The sequence below is a fragment of the Helobdella robusta genome, assembly GCF_000326865.2.
Source record: "Helobdella robusta unplaced genomic scaffold HELROscaffold_1, whole genome shotgun sequence".
NCBI lineage: Eukaryota > Metazoa > Annelida > Clitellata > Rhynchobdellida > Glossiphoniidae > Helobdella > Helobdella robusta.
The window spans coordinates 3,156,178-3,175,526 of NW_008703570.1; the positions used below are offsets into that span (position 1 = coordinate 3,156,178).

Below are 19,349 nucleotides of genomic sequence, written 5' to 3' on the forward strand. Positions count from 1 at the left end.
CTCATTGTCGTCATCTGGAGTTGGGTTCCACCAACTACATCGCCCCTGCATCCAAATCAACCATTCGTTCAATATCATTAATTCTTTTCAAATCATTTCTTAATTCAAAATTGCCATATCTTTTAAAACTATCCATTAATTCAAAATCGTCAATTCTTTTGATGTCATCCATTCTTTTGAAATCATCAGTTCTTTGAAAAAAATCAAACACCCATACAAAATCATCCAATCATCACAAACTAACAATCCTGTTTAACAAAGAAAAAACTGCCTGAGGTAGGATGTAGGGAACGTGATGAACCCAGCCTTGAATGCCAGCGGCAAATTGCTCCTTGATGGAGAGTGCTTCATACTCTGCATTCGTTAATAATTCTCCATCAGCTTCTTCCTCCTCTTCATCTTCAGTCACGAAATAACCAGTGGGAGAAACGTGCGTGGCAGCTGATATCCTGGCTATCTGCGCTCTCAAGTAATTTATTTCCAAACCAGGAAATGTCGGGAAAGAAACAATCTTGAGAAAATATAAATTATTAGGACAGACTTGTCAAATCTCATCTCATAAAAAAAATTGCAAAATTATCAGGACAGACTTGTCAAATCTCATACAAAAAAATTGCAAAATTATAAAAATACAATTAAGTTGGGTAAATAAATTAAGCAAAAGTAAATATAAATTAAAAACAATAACGAAAAATATTATAACATACTGGAGCATCTAAGCGACCAGAAAACAACTTTTTAATTTTTCTGGATATGAAAATTTGCTTAGGAGAGACCATAGGAAGTTTGGTCCACAACTTACCGGGATCATTACAAACGTAGTAAACTTTTTTATTCATTCCTGTTCCGGGCTCTTCCTTGGGAGGATTGGGAGGAGGCTTGTAGTTTATCTTCGGCAAAGGTAAAAAGTTTCCTAATCATCGAAATAAAAAATAATTTCTATTAAAGTATGATAATTGAAACTGTTTAACTCAAAAACAAGCCGTTTTAAATCAAATTAAAAAAAAATTAAGGATGAGTCAAGACAAATCTATATTTCAACATTTCATTGCCTTAGCAAAAAGCGGGACAAATGAGTGCGCGTCCCGCGGACACCGAGTCGGGACGCGGGACACAGGAATAAAATTCCAGACTGCGCGCTCAATTCGGGACGGTTGGCAACTATACGACGTAGGCCAAAACTGGAAAATTTTTGATAACCGGGTTTAAATTATTCAGTAGAAAGCAGTTGGCACCATTTTTTTATTGCTATCGCACATTTTTTTGGTAAAATTTGCTATTGAAAATAGTGTTTTAAAAGTAATTATGCTAATTAAACAATATATGTCAGTAAAACTCTAAAAAATTACAACTATTGTTGCACTATTTATAACGGCCAAATCTGCTACTAAACAAATTCTGTAATAAGAATTATGGAAGAATTATAAAACAAACCATCCATATCTTCTTCTTCTTCTTCGAGTTCCTCCTTCAAAATAAAAAATAATATTTAATATAGTAAGTTTTCATTCATTTTTCAAAAAATCAGACTGCCAGGTTCTGTTACAACATGCAAAAAGACAATATTACAAAATGAAGAAAATAAACAGAATTAAATAAGTTACATTTAAAAATTGAAATATCGATTTATATGGAAGAAAGAGTAACTAAATGGAAAAAACCAATGAATAAATAATTAAATAAATGATAACATGTGTAGTAGAAAAGAAAATGAATGAATTGATATTTCTCATGAACCATCTTCTTGATACCCTCATGAACCATCTTCTTGATACCCTTACGAACCATCTTCTTGATACCTCTCACGAACCATCTTCTTGATACCCTCATGAACCATCTTCTTGATACCGTTGATGAACCAACTTCTTGATACCCTCATGAACCATCTTCTTGATACCCTTACGAACCATCTTCTTGATACCTCTCACGAACCATCTTCTTGATACCCTCATGAACCATCTTCTTGATACCGTTGATGAACCATCTTCTTGATACCGTTGATGAACCATCTTCTTGTTACCTCTCATGAACCATCTTCTTGATACTTCTCATGAACCATCTTCTTGATACCCACATGAAACATCTTCTTGATATCTCTCATGAACCATATTCTTGATACCTCTCATAAACCATCTTCTTGATACCCTCATGAACCATCTTCTTGATAACCTCATGAACCATCTTCTTGATACCTCTCATGAACCATCTTTTTGATACCTCTCATGAACCATCTTTTTGATATCTCTCATGAAACATCTTCTTGATACCTCTCATGAACCTTCTTTTTGATACCTCTCATAAACTATCTTCTTGATACTCTCATGAACAATATTCTTGATACTTCTCATGAACCACCTTCTTGATATCTCTCATGAACCACCTTCTTGATATCTCTCATAAACCATCTTCTTGATACCTCTCATGAACCATCTTCTTGATATCTCTTGCACAGGAACAAACTGCACTCAGTATTTTCATCTGCTATCTGATCATATTTACCAGAGCGCCTAGTATTTAATAGAATGTCGTAACAATTTACTTCATCGTCTTATGCAATTTAGATTATATACCTAGTTCACATCACAAATTTGAATTAAAAGTTCCAACCTCATAAAATTATCATAGTATTGACTTATGCCTTCCAAACTAACTACCTTAAACTTTGTTACATTATTTTACACTCGGTATTTCGGACTTTTTATAATTTTTAATGTTTACTCGATTCGTGGCAGATGTTTAAAATGACAGAATACCAAAATATATCTGTCAGTGAGGACTTTGATAAATGATAGAAAATTATCTAACAAAAAAGAACCAACTTCCAGTTCTTCCTCTACTTCTTCTTCCTCTTCCTCATCATTTCCTTCAACATAATCCGCTTCTACTACAAAATAATTTTGTTCCAACCCATAAATTTTGCCCCAGAATCTGACATTTTGGAGATCTTTTTCCTTCGCAAGTTGCTTCATTGACAGAAAGATTTTAAGAGTATCAGCTGAATGCAAGCCTAAGCCAGCTTGCTCAAAATAATAATTAGACTCTAATAAGTTTTTAACTTGACTTTCTTCTTCTTCTATAATTTCTTCCTCATTTGCACTTTCCATTGTCTCCTTAAAAAATATTATCAATATAAATGAAAAATAATTCAAAATTATCAATGGTTTTTTTTAGAAAAACGCAATTTGAAATGAATAATGTTTATTTCAATATTGTCCAGATAAACAAGCTGCAACTAAATTACACAATTATATCAAAAGTCACAGGATTTATATTAAGCTTTGAAAACATTCTGATTGACACAGGTTTTTCCTAAAATTATTGATAAACAGTAGAACATATATGGCTAAACAAGAAGTATTTCTAGAAAAGATTAAATATTTTCAATATCATAATTAAAACACTTTATCTTGTTATTCAGTTTATGTGGACAGCAAAATATTAATATAAAAAGATTACCATGTTACTTTTCATATATTAAATAAGTGTTAATTCTTATTATTTAAGAAACTTACAGTAAAAATCTTTTTTTGTATCCTGCCTAGTGTCATTTGAATATTTCTTTCACTAATTGAACTGAAAAACTCAGTTGAGGAAAGAGATTTCTTTTTTCCTTCTAAACTTAGAGCTTCAAAAAAATCAACAGCATTTTTTGGCCTCAAATCAATCATATCAATAAGTACTTTGGCCAGATGATTGTATCTGAAAATAATGTTATCAATAAATATGAATGAATAAAAAAAATATTATCAACATATCTTATCAATTATTTCTTTATCAAAACACAGGTTTTTTCAAACTTCATTTTTGCTTATATAATTTAATTAAATGTGATAAACTGTTGGTTATTGTTGATGGAAACATTATTATTGCCTCCAGTTTTTTCCTAACCTAGAAGGCTTCCTTACTTAAATTTATTTATCCGCTTTTTAATTTTCTACCTCAAGCTATTTATAATTCTAATAACTCGTTAATTAACTTTATTTTATATTTAATAATTCAGGTTTTTATATTAAATTTTAAAATATGAGTAAAGAAAAGACCATTAATATATAATTATTCATATTGTTTATTATTTACTAATTGTTAATTTTTCATATATATTACGCCATCACTAACAAGTCTTTTGATTCAAGCGATAAATAACTTTTGGCTTCCTTCAGCGGGAGATCAACATCAGCCTCGTTCTCAATCACCCGCACCATCTCTCTTTCATCCTCTTCCTCCTCCTCATCTTCGTGTTCTTCTTCAGCGTCAACGTTGTCGTCACTTTTAGACAAATAATCTTGCGATTTGAACTCGTAAGCAGACAGTCCTGTCGTCATGATGATGCCTTGCTGATTTAATTGTTGGATTTTAATTTTTTTGTATCTGTGAAAATTTTATGAAAGACTTGGCAACGTTAATGAACGGTTTCTAGGGCGGTAACGAAGGAAGCAGCTTATTGCATAGTAAACTAATTTGCGTCTCCAAAACAAAATACAGCTCTCTGACAAAAATGCTTCTTTTTGTTTCAGTTTTAAGTCGAGCCAGGTTAAATAATTCACCATCAGATCTACTGTATGTAGATGTATATTCCATCTTCCGTGGCATCGAAAGCAGTGGCAAGGACAACTGAAAAGAAGATACCAAAGAGTGTTGGCGACAAAACACATCCTTGTTTTTATTATTATTATTATTATTATTCTTTAAAAATCAGGATCTGACAGACGCAGAAACTGTTACAGCATGCAAGGCAGTAGTACAAAATTAAACAAATAAGTAAATAAATAAATAAAACGGAGAAATAAAAATGCTTTAACATGAAAAATAAAATAAAATATAATAAATAATAATAATAATAAAATAAATGAAATAAAATAAAGTAATGGCATAAAAACGCAAATTAATAGACTAGATGATGGCTTTGTGAGTTAGTGAGGTGATCGATAAATAAAAAAAAACTATTTGTGTGAATGATAAAGTTTTATTAAATAAAAACAAGTTGTGTGAATGATAAAGTTTTATTGAGTGTTAATATGTTTGAGGTGTCTTGTGATGAAAGTCTTTTCCTAATATGTAGATTGGGTGGCAACTTGATAGTTATGTTTGCGCTGACGAAGGCTGTGTGTTGTAGTTTTAATTGGTGGTAGTAGAGGATGGATGACGTGGTTGTTGTTATTTTCTACTTTCTTGAACAGTCTTGAACCGAGTGTGTTGAATATCTGAGTGACGGTAGGATATGATGCAGGTAGATAGAAGTAGGTAGATAGTTTCACTCTACTGCTTATGGGAAACGATCCAGAAGAGCATCCTTCAAACCGCACAACGCCCTGTGTGTGCTCATGGAGGGCTGTTATCATTCTCAACAGAATGGAAAGGCAACCATCTTTTCATTTAAGATAGGGTATACGGTCTTTAATTATACTACCATCTTTTGACTTGAGTGGAACACATCTGCTAACAATTGGTCCAAAAGCTTTTCTTATACCTTCATACAATTTATCTTTCCAGAATCAACATAAATTTGAATATTTTTACAGAGATCTTGCCAACATCTATTCGCACAATGTCTAGCAAGTTTTTGTATTTTATTTTTTGCATCTCTAAAAGCTTGTAGGTTGCTTTTTATGGTTTCTCTTTTGTAAGCTATCAGATCAGAGCTTTTCATATGTTTTTTTCAGCAATTTCTATTTCTAACAAGTTGTCTTCATACAAATCCTCATTTTTCCTATCTTTATTTCCAAAAACCGACAAAGATACCTGATAGATGAAATCGCGCACAGAATGTCAACTTTCCTCAACATCAGTAAAACTGTGGTTTTTGAGAGCCTCATTTAATTTGTTGTCAAAAGCCATGCGCAGATAACGATTTTACATACGTGGGGTATTCAAACGCGACTTTTCTTTTTTCCAGAAAGCATGAAATTTTTGAGGTCTCAACATTATTTTACAGGAAACCAACGAGTGGTGTCACATTCAGCACTTTGATATAAAAATGTCAATAATATATTGACAATTTTTACCTTTCTTGTTAAGGTTACATTCAATTCCATTTAAAGTGTTTCCACGATACACAGCTTTGTGGTTTAGTTTTAAAATATGTATTAGCGATACATAATTTGTGGTATGAAAAAAATTCAAGTAGTCTTTGTCCGTTTTCATTCGTCTTACCGATACCAAATTGCCAAATGCAATCAGGCCAAGCGTTGTGATCTGGCGTTGAAATCACCCAGCACCAACAGATGTTCTTTTTGTAAGATGCAACCAATCGTTTCTTTTAGGTTTTCATGATACTATTTTTGTCCTCATGTAATGAGCCTAGTGTAAGGGCTTATGTACTAATCAGGTTGGATTTTCCCGTAGCTGTTCAGCCTGCTTGTTAATCTAATCTAAGCTCTAAGCACTCATTAGAGCAGACAGGTTGTAGCGGATCAACTCCTTATTGTCTGGGGGATGCCAAGATTAGGCTGGTGGTAGCTGATCATTAAGGCTCAAAGTCTTATCCTCCCGTCAGAGGCAACTCATGGCAACGTACCTTACGCCAATGAGGCTGGATCTATAACCGTAACTGCTGCCTCTCATGTTGTTTCAGCCGCAAAATCACAGTTTCAGAGTTTCCTCTCCAAGGCGCATTCCTGGGCATTTATTATGGAACCATGAGTTGCCCATGCATTATGATTTTTCTCTATCGACTTGTTGATGTAATCCAATGGCATGCTAAGCATTATATTTGGCACCGACATGGATGCAAGAGCGGTCGAAGGGAAAACCACAGTTAGTAATCACAACGCCTAAGAGGCTCCACTCCCAATTTATCGAAGCCACAAGGCAGTGGATTTAAGAGGTAAAAATCACGCTACATATATGCATTGCCAGTCTACGTTTCTATCTACAGAGGCTTTCCACGGACCACTTTAACTTTAGCCAGCTACCAGGTTAATCGTTCTCAGCTTTGACATCCAAGTAATCTAGACTTGTGATTAAATACAGCTTCATCTTTTTCTTTGGCTCGCCAGCATACCCATCATCTACGTCTTTTTCAGAGGTGTGTCGAGCGTCTGTTAATGACGAATCGCATGTTGGAGGCTCTGTCGCCAAATGGGAAAGCTATCTTTCAAAATAAAGAATCCTCAGGCATGCCAAGTATTTGTCGTTGTTGAACCCCATAGTCCCCATAGTAAAAAAAACGGCAATAATTACGGTTCCCAATATATGCTCAGGGCGGGAGCCGGATGGTGGGCTTGGACGGTCTTTTTGCACTGCGTCTGTATGGACGGTGTCGGTTTATGGGCCTTTTAAACGATATGATTAGCCAGGTAAGGGTTTTAACGTATATCTAGAATTGGCCCTGCTTCAATGCTTAGACGGGCTTGGTTGGGATTTTCCCTATTGGTGGTGATGGTCCTAGACATACTTAAAGATAATCAGACTTAAAACGCAATAATAAATAGACTTACAAATTGATATTTAATTGAAAATGATAACGAGTATTTACTGACAATAATTTTAAAATATACAGAATAAGCTAATCTCGATAAGGCACATCATAGCATCATTATGGGAGCTTCAAAGCCTTTTTTAAATTGAAACAAACAAATAATTCAATTTCAACCTTATTAGAAGATCGATGCTGGTACTTAAACAATGTAATTTGCGTGGGATGTGACGGAACAGCAACTAACAACGGTTGGAAAGCGGAGTAATTCAGAATTTAGAAAAACATTTTCAAAAACCATTGCAATGGTATATTTGTTTGCTTTGTTTCAATGAATTACTTTTTCGTCATTTATTCTTAACATTAGATAGATGTACTCCAGGTCCAAGAGCTGGACCTATTGGAAAACAATTAGCGGATTGCGAAAATAAAACAACGGTGTTTTTTAATGCTGTGACCAGTAATTTTACCTGACCTATCAAAAAATGTTGCAAATGAACTAAGTACAGACCAGAAATATCTATTTGAATATGTCACGCACTATAAACTTGACATTGTAGCACTGAGCTGGCAAACCATAAGCCTGGAAAATTAGCCCATTCAAGATGCCGGCTCACTTGTGCTAACCGTTTTCTCAGATGCTATATAAGTACTGTTAATCAATCTGAAAATTTGCAATTGCTTGTCAATTACGTAGTGAAAGTTTACACTCCAAGTGGTTTTTGACTAAGAAAAGAAATTGTTTTAAAGATGGAGCTAAACACATTTTTCAACTAATGATGTACTCTAGTTTTTACCTCTTGCAATAAAATATTTAAAAAAATTCTACGGGACATGTATATATGTTGGAAAGAGACCATATTTTATAAAGTATTGTATGAATTCTACCGAATTGTTGGCATTAGTCAATTTAGTTTGTCTTTTCAGTTTTCCTTTCTAGAATTTTTTGGAAATTGTTCAGATTGTTGAAAATAGAATTATCCAAGTTCATCATGAAAATTTAATGAAATTGTTGTTATCCGAATTCATCATGCAAGATAAGACCTTATTTCGATTTTTCATAGATCATCTTCAGTGCATGTTTGGTTTATATAGTTTCTTTAAACAAAGCAAAGTTCTTTAGCAAAGTTTATTAACTGGTATCGTATTCCTCATCTTTGTTGTTGTCATTCCTTTTATTCAATAATATATTTATATATTGATAAATAAATATATATATATATACATATATATATTTATGTATTTATATATATATACATATAAAAATAATTATATATATATATATATATATATATATATATATATATATATATATATATAATTAAGACATTAAAAAATCTAAGTAAGGTCTTTTAATATATATTATTATATTATATTATTATATTATATTATTATGTTAAACACTCTTTTGGTAAATCTGCTTTTGCTTTTTCTGGCCCTTTTCTCTGGAACTCTCTGCCTAAGTCTCTGACTACTTCTCCATCACTTACGAAGTTCAGAGCGGATCTCAAAACCCATATGTTTGCAAAATTCATTGAGGAGCGCTGTTGAACACATTGAATTATATATAAGAATGTTATGTTGAAAGCAAATATTCCTTTGTATTGTAAGCTTTGGGGTGTTGAAAGATTCTAGTTTATTAGGACATATGCACAGGAATTACATCTTAATTTAAAAATTATTAGTTGATTAATTTATTTATTTATAACAATATAAAAATTGATTATGAGTTATATTTTTTAAATATTAATAACATTTCATTTTTACAATAAAATTTTTACCGACTTCTTTTCGCTTTCTAGATTCTAATTTAATTTTGGAATGATTCTTACTCTCTAACCATCGTGATTCGTGGGTACTGGGAAAATGAATGAAGAAATCTTTATTTCAGAAAAATGAGGATCGCTAACGAACTTATTATAAATCTTCGATTTTTCTTATGCATCAAAAAAATGGCAATATCTATTTAACGATTAAATACGGCACCTTATAAAACCTAAAACTTCACGGAATGTTGAAAACGAAATAAATTTTAACAAACGAGCTGAATGCAGATCGGCAAAGAGTCATTAACATAACTTCGGGAAGGCCAAGATTTTTTCTAATTATATCTCAGATTTTTCTAAAAATAAACCAAAATGCTCATGAATAATTAATTTTTAGGAACTTGCTTCCAAAGGTAACTTGCCCGTTGATAAAAATTTTCAATGTTAAAACGCTGGTAGGGCGCTTCCAGTTATATAATTCCATGGTTGAACATCGCGGAAATGGCGCTTTACAAGCTATATGATTGGTTGATATTAATATAATATATATTAATATATATATATTATATATTAAAAAACCTTCCTTAGATTTTCCAATATCCTCCAATTGTATCCAATTGCCGGTTTGTTTTGTACTCGCTTATGAAATATGATTTCCAATTTCTTGTTATTTATTTTATTACCAGAATTAATTTATTAATGTTAATTTATTTAAATTTTAGTCTTATTGATTGTTTTAATATAAATTACAAACGGCCTTTAATTTAGTGATTGAATAATAATAATATAATTATTACATTATGATTATGATTATTACATTGTAATAATAATAGAAAGATAATTAAACATTTTATTTTAATACTATACTGCTGAAAAGGGAAAAATATTATGGATTGTAATTATTTGACATATTTGCTAGTTATGGGATTTCATTTTCGTAATTTAATTGCAATTTAGAATTTTTATTAAATTAAAATAAAATGCTCTACAATAGGCAAGATATAAAATAAAGATTAAGATATTATAGGTAAACTTTTAAAATAAAGATTTAGTGGACTAAGTGTGTAAGTCTTGCTGTTCCACTCATGCTTTGTTTAATTAAATAAACTTATTTGCATCAGTTGGAAGCTCCTGAATATTGGGAGCCAAATTTATCTAACATGTTCATAGTTTAGTGTAATCAGGTAAAGTAGTTCTAAGGTTTTACCCAAGTTTTAAAAGCATTAGCACGTTTTCATGAAATTTTGCTGACACAAGTCATGGAGTTGGATTTAGATAAAGGGTGAAGGGAACTATTGAAGAGTTGACTTACTTGAACATTCAGACAGACATGACCAGATAATAATGATTATTATTTTATGGACATATTCATAATATGAGCAATAGACTCACAAAAGAAAATGTTAACAGTTCAATCAAAGAGATCAATTAGTCTCAGGAAGATGAAGATGGGTTGATGTGAACAAAAATTTCTGGAAAAAATATGAACTTTATAAATTATTTTAGAAATACAATTGCAATCATAAATCTTGAAGCAAAAAATACAAGAGTTATTTGGACAAGAGCATGTCTGAAGAATGAAAACATTTTTGGACGAAAAACTAAGTTTAAACATTGTCCTAAGCAGAAAGGTTAATAAGTTCAAATGCAAATGCACTGCTTCATTCAATATACTATATCATACAAAATCTGGAATGTACCACCAGTGTGCTATTCCCAACTCAATGGAATGGAAGGAAATTTAGGATGTTTTTATTTTGCAATTATAATTATTAATAATTATAATAATAAACTATTGGTGTCTCTTTATTATTATTGCAAAATAAAAACATAATTTTTCTTTTTCTCAATTAAGTTGGGAATGGCACACTGGTGGTATATTCTAGATTGTTTATGATATAGTACAATGAACGAAAAAGTGCATTTGCATTTGAAAAACTGAGTTCTCATAACGATATTTTTTTAAAGTCAAATTCAAAAATTTCAAGTCATGTGCATGTGACAAAGCATGTCAAAAAGGTTGAAGATCGGTTCAAATAAAGATTGGTGGAAGCATGTCATAGTTTACCAAATCTATCCACGATCTTTCCAAGATACAACAGGCAATGGCATTGGAGACTTGCAAGGTTTTGTTGTTGTTTGTTCACCTCATTGTATCCATTTTTACACCTATGTTTATATTTTAGTTTAGCATTTTAATTTTATTGATGACTATCGTGTGACAACATGTAACTGCAATGTTTATTTATGATGAAATTATTACATGCCCAACTTTGAGGGTTGCATGTTCACGTGTCATCATTCATGTTATCTTTTCATTATTTTAATGAAGCATCTAATCAAACATTTGTTCAAACTATAAAAACTAGAAACTAACAAAAAATCATAGAAGCTCTGGAATGCACTATAATGTTAGAAGTAGCTGTGCGATTTAATTTAATTCATTAATTCAGCTTGAGTTGGCCGTTTTGGACATTATCAACTCAATTTGATAATTAATTTAATGTTATGCTAATCTTCAGTGTTAGCTTTCATCAGTGCTTAGACGTGTGAGAGTATGTTTAACATTCTCCTCGTGAAATTGACATCCTCGTGACATTCTCCACTTCTTACTTGATTAAAGTTCTGATGCTGCAACATAATGTTGTTTAATAATTTTTATGTTGAACAGTCCTGCCACTAGTTGTAAGATAACATTTTCAGTGGCATGCTGACGTCCAAAAATTGTTAAACATTCTTACATTTGTCCATTGCAATAAATTAATTCTACAAACATTGATAGTTATAGGAATTGTATTTGATGGCAATAATACCATTATCAACAAACAAATAGGTATAATAATTTGTTATTCACTGATCAAGGTATCATAAACCATTTGGACTACTTTGTCTTTCTGAATGTTGAGGCCATCTGGTTGAGCCCGATATATTGCTCGCCAATGATCGACCACGGTTATGATGTCTCGAACTACAGAGACATCGACCCACTGTTTGGCTCTCTGCATGATTTCGAGGATTTGATTCATGAGGCTCATAAAAGAGGTACCAATTAAACAAGCAATGTTTCATTTTAATTATTTTCTAGCCAACGTTTAATTAATTATTTGGCAGATATAAAAGTTATCATGGACTTCATCCCAAACCACACCAGCACACAACACCAGTGGTTTATAAACAGTTGCAAGGATGATTCAGGCAATCCGTACAGAGATTACTACATATGGAAGGATGGGAAAGTTGATGAGGAGTATGCTCCTGGTCAGGTGGGAGAGGGAAATGCTTTGGTGGCTGTTGAGGGAGTTGCCACTCATCGCTCCGATGTTGAGGGGGGAAATCATTCGCAATGTTCATCTGCCTCTCAACAACCCAAGAAGCCGAACAATTGGGTTTCAATTTTTAACTATTATTTTTATTACTATCATTGTCACTATTGTTTTACCTTTTTGATTGGTGGTAGTAGAGGATGTTTGACGTGGTTGTTGTTATTTTCCACTTTCTTGAACAGTCTTGAATTGAATGTGTTGAATATTTGAGTGACGGTTACAAAAAGTATTGTTGTTGACAGTATTACTACTTAAATTATAAATTTCATTTCATGCTTCAGGAAATTTTGCACTTCATTAGCGATGATTGGGTGATGTTATTCATAATTTAACACGTTGGTTTTCAATAAATGCATCCAGTTGTTAAAAGTTTTATTATTTGTTCAACCTTACTCAGTTGTCAGCTTTCAACGGGCCTGCTTGGACTTGGAATGAAGACAGGCAACAATTTTATTTGCATCAGTTCACCGCACACCAACCTGATCTCAACCTCAGGAATCCTTCAGTTGTCAAAGAGTTGCTCGTCTGTATCCATTAAATTTGTTTTTTTAAGTTTTCATATAAAAAGTTAAAGATGCACTCTTCCGTAGTTCAGAGGAATCAACAACACAGAAACAGCATATATATGAATATGTAGTAAGCGGAGATCCTTTTGCCATATTCAAACCCGGTCACTGCACGATCTGCAAAACAGGACCAGGTGCCTTTAACCACTAGGCCATCACGCTGCCCATATATAATTTATCGTCAAGTTGTTTTGCCACACTGCATAATATTAAAATGTTCGTAGCAGTTTTTATTTTTAAATGTAAAACTGCTGATCGGTTGTTTGTTGAAATCCCTTTCAGTCAGTCTGGTGGGTGGCGAGATGTCAAATGGTTGATGGCGTCTTGGTTCGCATTGCCGTGGCTGGGTTTGAATGCAAAAGAGATCTTCATTGCAAATGAGACAAGCAGTGTGTCTCAAGTCTCATGCTCCATCTCACGCCTAGTCACATGCATCGTGTTTTATTTGTTGTTGATACTTCTGAAAATCAATTAGGAAAGAATTATTATAGACTATACTAATTATTGTTGTTAGCGTTGTATTGAAAATTTTACCTGCGAGAACAAAAAAAATGTTCAGAAAAATTTATTTTATGCATCCTGCAAGTTGAAAAATCTTTATTTTGGGTGACAGGACATCTTGCAGTTTTGGCTGGACCGGGATGTTGATGGGTTTCGAATGGATGCGATCATGCATCTGTTCAAAGATGAAAGGTTCCTCGACGAACCCAGGAGCAACAAAAGTGATGCTTCACCTGTAAGCAAATGTTCTCAACAGAGGATGATGATAATTTACTGACCATTTCATTACATATTTAATCTTTATAGTTTGGCTCAAAATTTTTCTGTAGCAAGTATTTTAGCATGGCTAATTGTAGACAAACACAAGCTTACAGATGACTAGCTGTTCAAGCATGTTAATATTAAATACTTATTTCGTCATAATGCGTTCAACTTTGTAAACTTTTCCTTCATTTTAATGTTGTTTTCTGATCTTGACCTGACCTAGTTTAAAATCTCGACTGACATTATCACATAAAGGATAGTTACGACTACTTGGAGCACGTTTACACTGTAAACCAGCCTGAGGTCCATGATCTGTTGCAGCAGTTCAGAGTTCTGTTCAATGCGCATGAGCAGAGAACTGGAAAGTACATGTAAGTTCCGCTCCAATGTCTTTTGTTTAGCTATTGAACGATTGGCCATTGAATATAAATATTGTTTATTGAATTATTTTTTTTTCATTGTGAGTTTGAGTTAATTTACTTATAATTAATTAATTTGTTATTATTCATTTATAATTTATATTATATTATTATAATTATTATAATAAACTTATGATTAATTAATTTATTATTTCATTTTTAATAACACTTCAAATTTTGTTGGTTTTGTTTTTGTTATTATTGTTATTATTATTTTAACTATTATAATAATTGATCATTTTATATTTAATTGTAATTTTTATTTATATTTTGGCTTTTGAAGAAATAAAAGAGTTCTCATTATTATTGTTTTTATTTAATTTTAGTCCCCACAATGGACCAATTATTGTAATTAATTTGCATGCAATTTTTTTTCTCGGGGCATTTTTATTTCGATTGCTGCTTAAATTATTAATTAACTTGACACCTTCTGAAGTTTCATGGTTACTGAAGTCTTCAGTTCAGATTCGGTGGAGTGTGCGAAATATTATCACTCTGGCTCAGACATGTCGTTCAACTTTTCGTTAACTTCTCTTCATAAGAAAAATGCACTTTCTGGGTCTTATATTAGAAAAGAAATTGAGTTGCATTTACAACTCCTACCTGAGGGAAAGTGGCCAAACTTTGTGGTTAGTGTGGAAGAATGAAATTTCATGGAATGAAACGTTGCTGTACTCCAATTAAATTTTCAGTTGGGCAACCACGACATCTCCCGCGTGGCAACTCGGACGGGACTACAATACGCAGACCTTCTCAATGTCCTGCTGCTCACACTGCCAGGGACGGCATTCACGTATTATGGCGAAGAGTTGGCTATGCTGGACATTGAACTCCTCCCATATGAACACGTTCAGGATCCATTTGCAAAAAACCTTGGTCCAGTTGGTCATCACTTTTTTTTCGTATTCTAAAAATATTACATTCGTGGTGTTAATTTTCATTGCAATATTATTTAAGTTATGCTTATGTAAGGTATTTTTTTTTATTATGAAATAACTTAATAAGTTAACATGGTTTTACATAAGGATGTTAACGGCAAGCCGAGCCGATAAAATTCCGAGTCGAGTCGAATCGGCTTGAAGGTCCAAGCCGAGTCGATCCAAGCCGAGCCGATCCAAGCCGCGAAGTCGATGAATGCGCATTTCCCCCAACAAAAAAGTTTAATATGCTTAGATTCATATGCGCTTTATATATTAAAATTTTGCTCGCTTTATGTACGAATATCGACATGAAAGAAATGACGCAAGTGAATTTGAAACATATTTTATTCAAAATTTAATTAAAATAGAACATATACACAAGTTTTATTTATCCAGTAATTCTAACCAAGCATTTAAACACATACATGCTTCAAATGAACTTTCTCCCAATCTATTTTTTTCTTCATCAGTTCTCCAGATTTTTAAAAAGCTTGTTCACTCGATACGGAAGTTGATGGGAAACAAATGTAATCACGTGCCATTTTACTCAGTATGGACGGAATATTGTAATATATGATTTTCCATCATTCACATGGGTTTGACTTTTGGGATTCCACTTTTACTATTAAGTATTCATCAGTTTCATTACGTTCCAAATATTTAGTTTTCTGTCTGTTTTTAATCAACATATTTATGATTTTCTTTTTCCTCCAACTGCTACTGCCTTTTCATCCTCATCATCTTCTTTAACTTCTTTTTATTCTTTAAAAAAATCAGATTTTGACAAACGCAGAAACTGTTACGGCATGCGAGGCAGTAGTATAAAATGATAACGAAAAATAAATAACGGAGAAAAAATGTTTAAGACTGAAAAGTATGGAAAATAGAATATAGTAATGGTTTAAAATGACAAATAAATAAAATAAGTTATTAATAGACTAGTGTATGAAATAACGATAAATTTCTGAAAAAAAAAATCGCTTTCTTTATTTTTGAATGCATCTCAAATTATTTTAGAACAGTCTTCTCTTTGGGAAAAAAAATAAGACCTCAACGCTGGCCAAAGTAAGAATTCTTCAACTGCTGGAAGCAAAGATAGCCGCCACCTGATACGTACATGTCTGAGAATTTAGAAATACTGAATATTGACATAATCCACAAATGTATGAGGCTGGGTTGCACGTTATGCATATCCTAGAAAATTCTGCATAAATTCTTAGAATAAGAATATAGACATCCTTTGACAGAGCCTTGCATGCGTGTTTAACACAGTTGTGAAGAATGTGGCATTTGCAATTTGCTGCAATAAGTTGTCCATTTTTTTTCTCCAATCTACGATATGAAGAGACTCTTACCAAAATTCACTGCTACATTATTGATAGAAAATGTAGATACTTGACTCATGTCTAGTCCATTTTTCTTCAATACTTGTACCAAATTACTCATTATCGCTTTACTGCTTTTATTTGGATTTTCATGAAAATCTAACAAACCATGCTTAATGCTTTCAACTTTTGAAAAATATTAACTTTTACCGGATAGAGTTTGAAATTTTTATTTCTTTAACGAATCAGTCGCCAAAGAGAAGCATAACGATTCGTGGAGTTCAGGTAACAGTTGTTCTTGCGCGAAAGGAGCGATGACATTTTTAATTAAACATGCCGCTTTTGTCCTTCCACAAGCAATTTTTTTGCAACACTGCATTCTGGAAAAATAGTTGCAAGCTTCTTGTTTCCGCAATCTTGACTAGCATAACTGGTGGTGTTTTACACCATGGTATGTTATCGCTATTTCAGCAGCAGTAACCAGATCATCTTCTCTTGTATTTAATTTTCGTAAAAAAAAACTTGTCGTTATCGAATTGTTTCTTGTTTAGCTTACAATTTTTTATGCTTTTCGGATGCTGCATGAGCTGATATTGATTTGAACCCATCGTATTTTATTGTGAATGTTGGTCGGCATATTTTGCATTCAGCATCATATTCCGAATTCCTAATCAGCCAGTCTTTTAAATCTACCTCTTTCAACCGTTCATCATTGAATGAACAAAATTATTTCTTCTATTAGACAGATGTACAGATTTAAGACACTTTAGCAGATTTAGACATTTTAATTTTTTAATTAAACAAAAAACTACGACTCTGTTTTTGAAAATTCAGCTTGCGATGCCTACGGGTAACCAAACAAAGATGTGCGATTAACCCAAGCCAACAATAATAATTTTTTAAGTTGTAGTTTGATTATGGCTGGTTTGCGTTCCAACATTATTTTTTTACTACATCTTTTTTCAAAAACATGTTAGCTGCCAAATTCCGGGATATTTTTGTGATGTTAGCATGTTAGCTGCCAAATTCCGGGATATTTTTGTGATTTGTAAAAAACTTCCGGGAGATGAGATTCGATTCCCGAAATCTCCGGGTCTTTCCGGAAGAGGTAGCAACCTTAAGGCAGCCTTTTATCTAATTTTGCATGTGTAAAGATCCTGAGGTCATTATATTTTCTTTGCTTCATCAGTTTTTTCCATGGCGTTGAAGAAAGTCGCCACGACATGTTCGATTATTTTGTTGCACTATTGAATAATAACTGCAGCAGTTCAACAGTTATTGACTTGTGTTGTATCAACAGGAGAAGTTCATGTTAGGGAGCAGGGACCCGTGCAGAGCTCCCATGCAGTGGTCTGATGATGTCAACGCCGGCTTCTCCTCCTCCAAACACACCTGGCTACCTGTACATCCATCCTACAAATGCAGAAATGTTCAAGTTTGTTTCTCATTTTATCTCACTAGATTAGTTTTGCAAGTCCACTTTATGATAAGATAGCAATTACTTGTTGGCATAGTTTGAACGCAAACTTCTATGAACAACTTAAATCTTAACTTTATGATACATAGTGTTGACTGGTTCATACAAACCCACATGCATGCATAGTAGATGGTGAATGAGCCGATGTCATTCTTAAGATTACATTAACATTCAATTTCATTCCTATAAAAATGATATATAAGTCTTTTAGTTCTTTTGACTTTTAACAGTAATTGCTTCATAAAAAACTAACCGCTCCATACCTAGGCACAGAAAAAACAAGAGATATCTCATTTGAACATTTATAAAAGAATTGCTGCCATTCGACAGCATGAAGTTTTCAAAAACGGACTTATCACCTTCCACGTTGTTAATGAGAACATTCTGTCATTTTTTCGTCACAAAGGTGAGCTTTTCAACAGTTTCGCTAGAAATGATGATGAGGACGAAAGCGACGAAGTATTTTTGGTAGCCATGAATGTTGGATTTGAAATATCGACCTACAATTATGCCAAAGACCGATATAAATCTGCGTTTGTACTCATGAACACAGAGAGCTCGCAAATGGTCAACACCTCAATTTCACTACAATCTGTCCTTCTCAAACCAGCTCAGGCGCTTGTTTTAAAAATTTTACTTGACTAAATGTTTTTAAAAAAACTCGATTTTTGTTTGTGATTATTTTAATTAACTAATATTGGTTGATTAATTTTTATTATTGTTAAGGATGCTACGTTAAAATAGGAATAATTTTAATTCAGTATTATTTACATTTAATTTCAATAAGAAAATATTAGTTTTATAACGTTGTGTACGTTGTTCGATGGAGAGCACAATTAGTAAGCAAAATGAATGTTTCTTGACAACTGACGCGTCCCGTCCCGGCTGAACAATACCTTCTCGAGGCCTTTCTAATTCTTCTGCGTGTGAGTCGTCTCTATACTATTATGACCTGGCTCCTGTTCGAGATTGGTTACGCTGCTAATATTGGTCAATATTTATTATATGCCAAAGTTTTTTTGATGATTTGGTAGAACGATTTAAGAATTGACGCATGTTTCAATTTAGCGAAATTATCAAGAAGCTTCTGAAAAAACTTGGCGCCTGCCTTGTGCACGAGTTTTTAACAAACACATGAGAACAGCGAGCAGGAGTCAGGCAAGCTTACAATTTTCTCTTTAATTTTTTCTGAGTTATGAACAACACGTGGTTGAACGCATTGCACCGTACTGTGCACGTGATTGGCGGGGATCCACTGATTTCGAACGTGCCACATCAGCACCAGGCGCATCAACCATCGCCATTACACGTTACGTCATCGCGCCGCATATTTATTTCTCACTTGTAATTATTTCTCAACTTTTCAAATGTTTC

General features: G+C 33.0%; 2 protein-coding genes across 2 annotated transcripts; one reads left to right on the forward strand and one right to left on the reverse strand.

Annotated features, from left to right (window-relative positions):
• Window positions 1–271: 271 nt before the first annotated feature.
• On the reverse strand, window positions 272–3,065 carry HELRODRAFT_134183 (hypothetical protein; the record flags this gene model as incomplete). The annotated part of the gene is made up of 4 exons (XM_009010677.1): window positions 272–511; window positions 708–913; window positions 1,435–1,465; window positions 2,778–3,065. Coding segments are annotated over 4 exons (765 nt in total), but the record flags the coding sequence as incomplete, so codon positions are not given.
• An 8,123-nt stretch (window positions 3,066–11,188) lies between these two features.
• On the forward strand, window positions 11,189–18,620 carry HELRODRAFT_62592 (hypothetical protein; the record flags this gene model as incomplete). The annotated part of the gene is made up of 11 exons (XM_009010678.1): window positions 11,189–11,306; window positions 12,043–12,222; window positions 12,292–12,443; window positions 12,555–12,566; window positions 12,901–13,026; window positions 13,683–13,805; window positions 14,090–14,205; window positions 14,690–14,882; window positions 14,946–15,134; window positions 17,799–17,933; window positions 18,243–18,620. The coding sequence occupies 11 exons, from the start codon at window positions 11,189–11,191 to the stop codon at window positions 18,618–18,620; spliced, it is 1,722 nt and encodes a 573-aa protein (XP_009008926.1).
• Window positions 18,621–19,349: the final 729 nt, after the last annotated feature.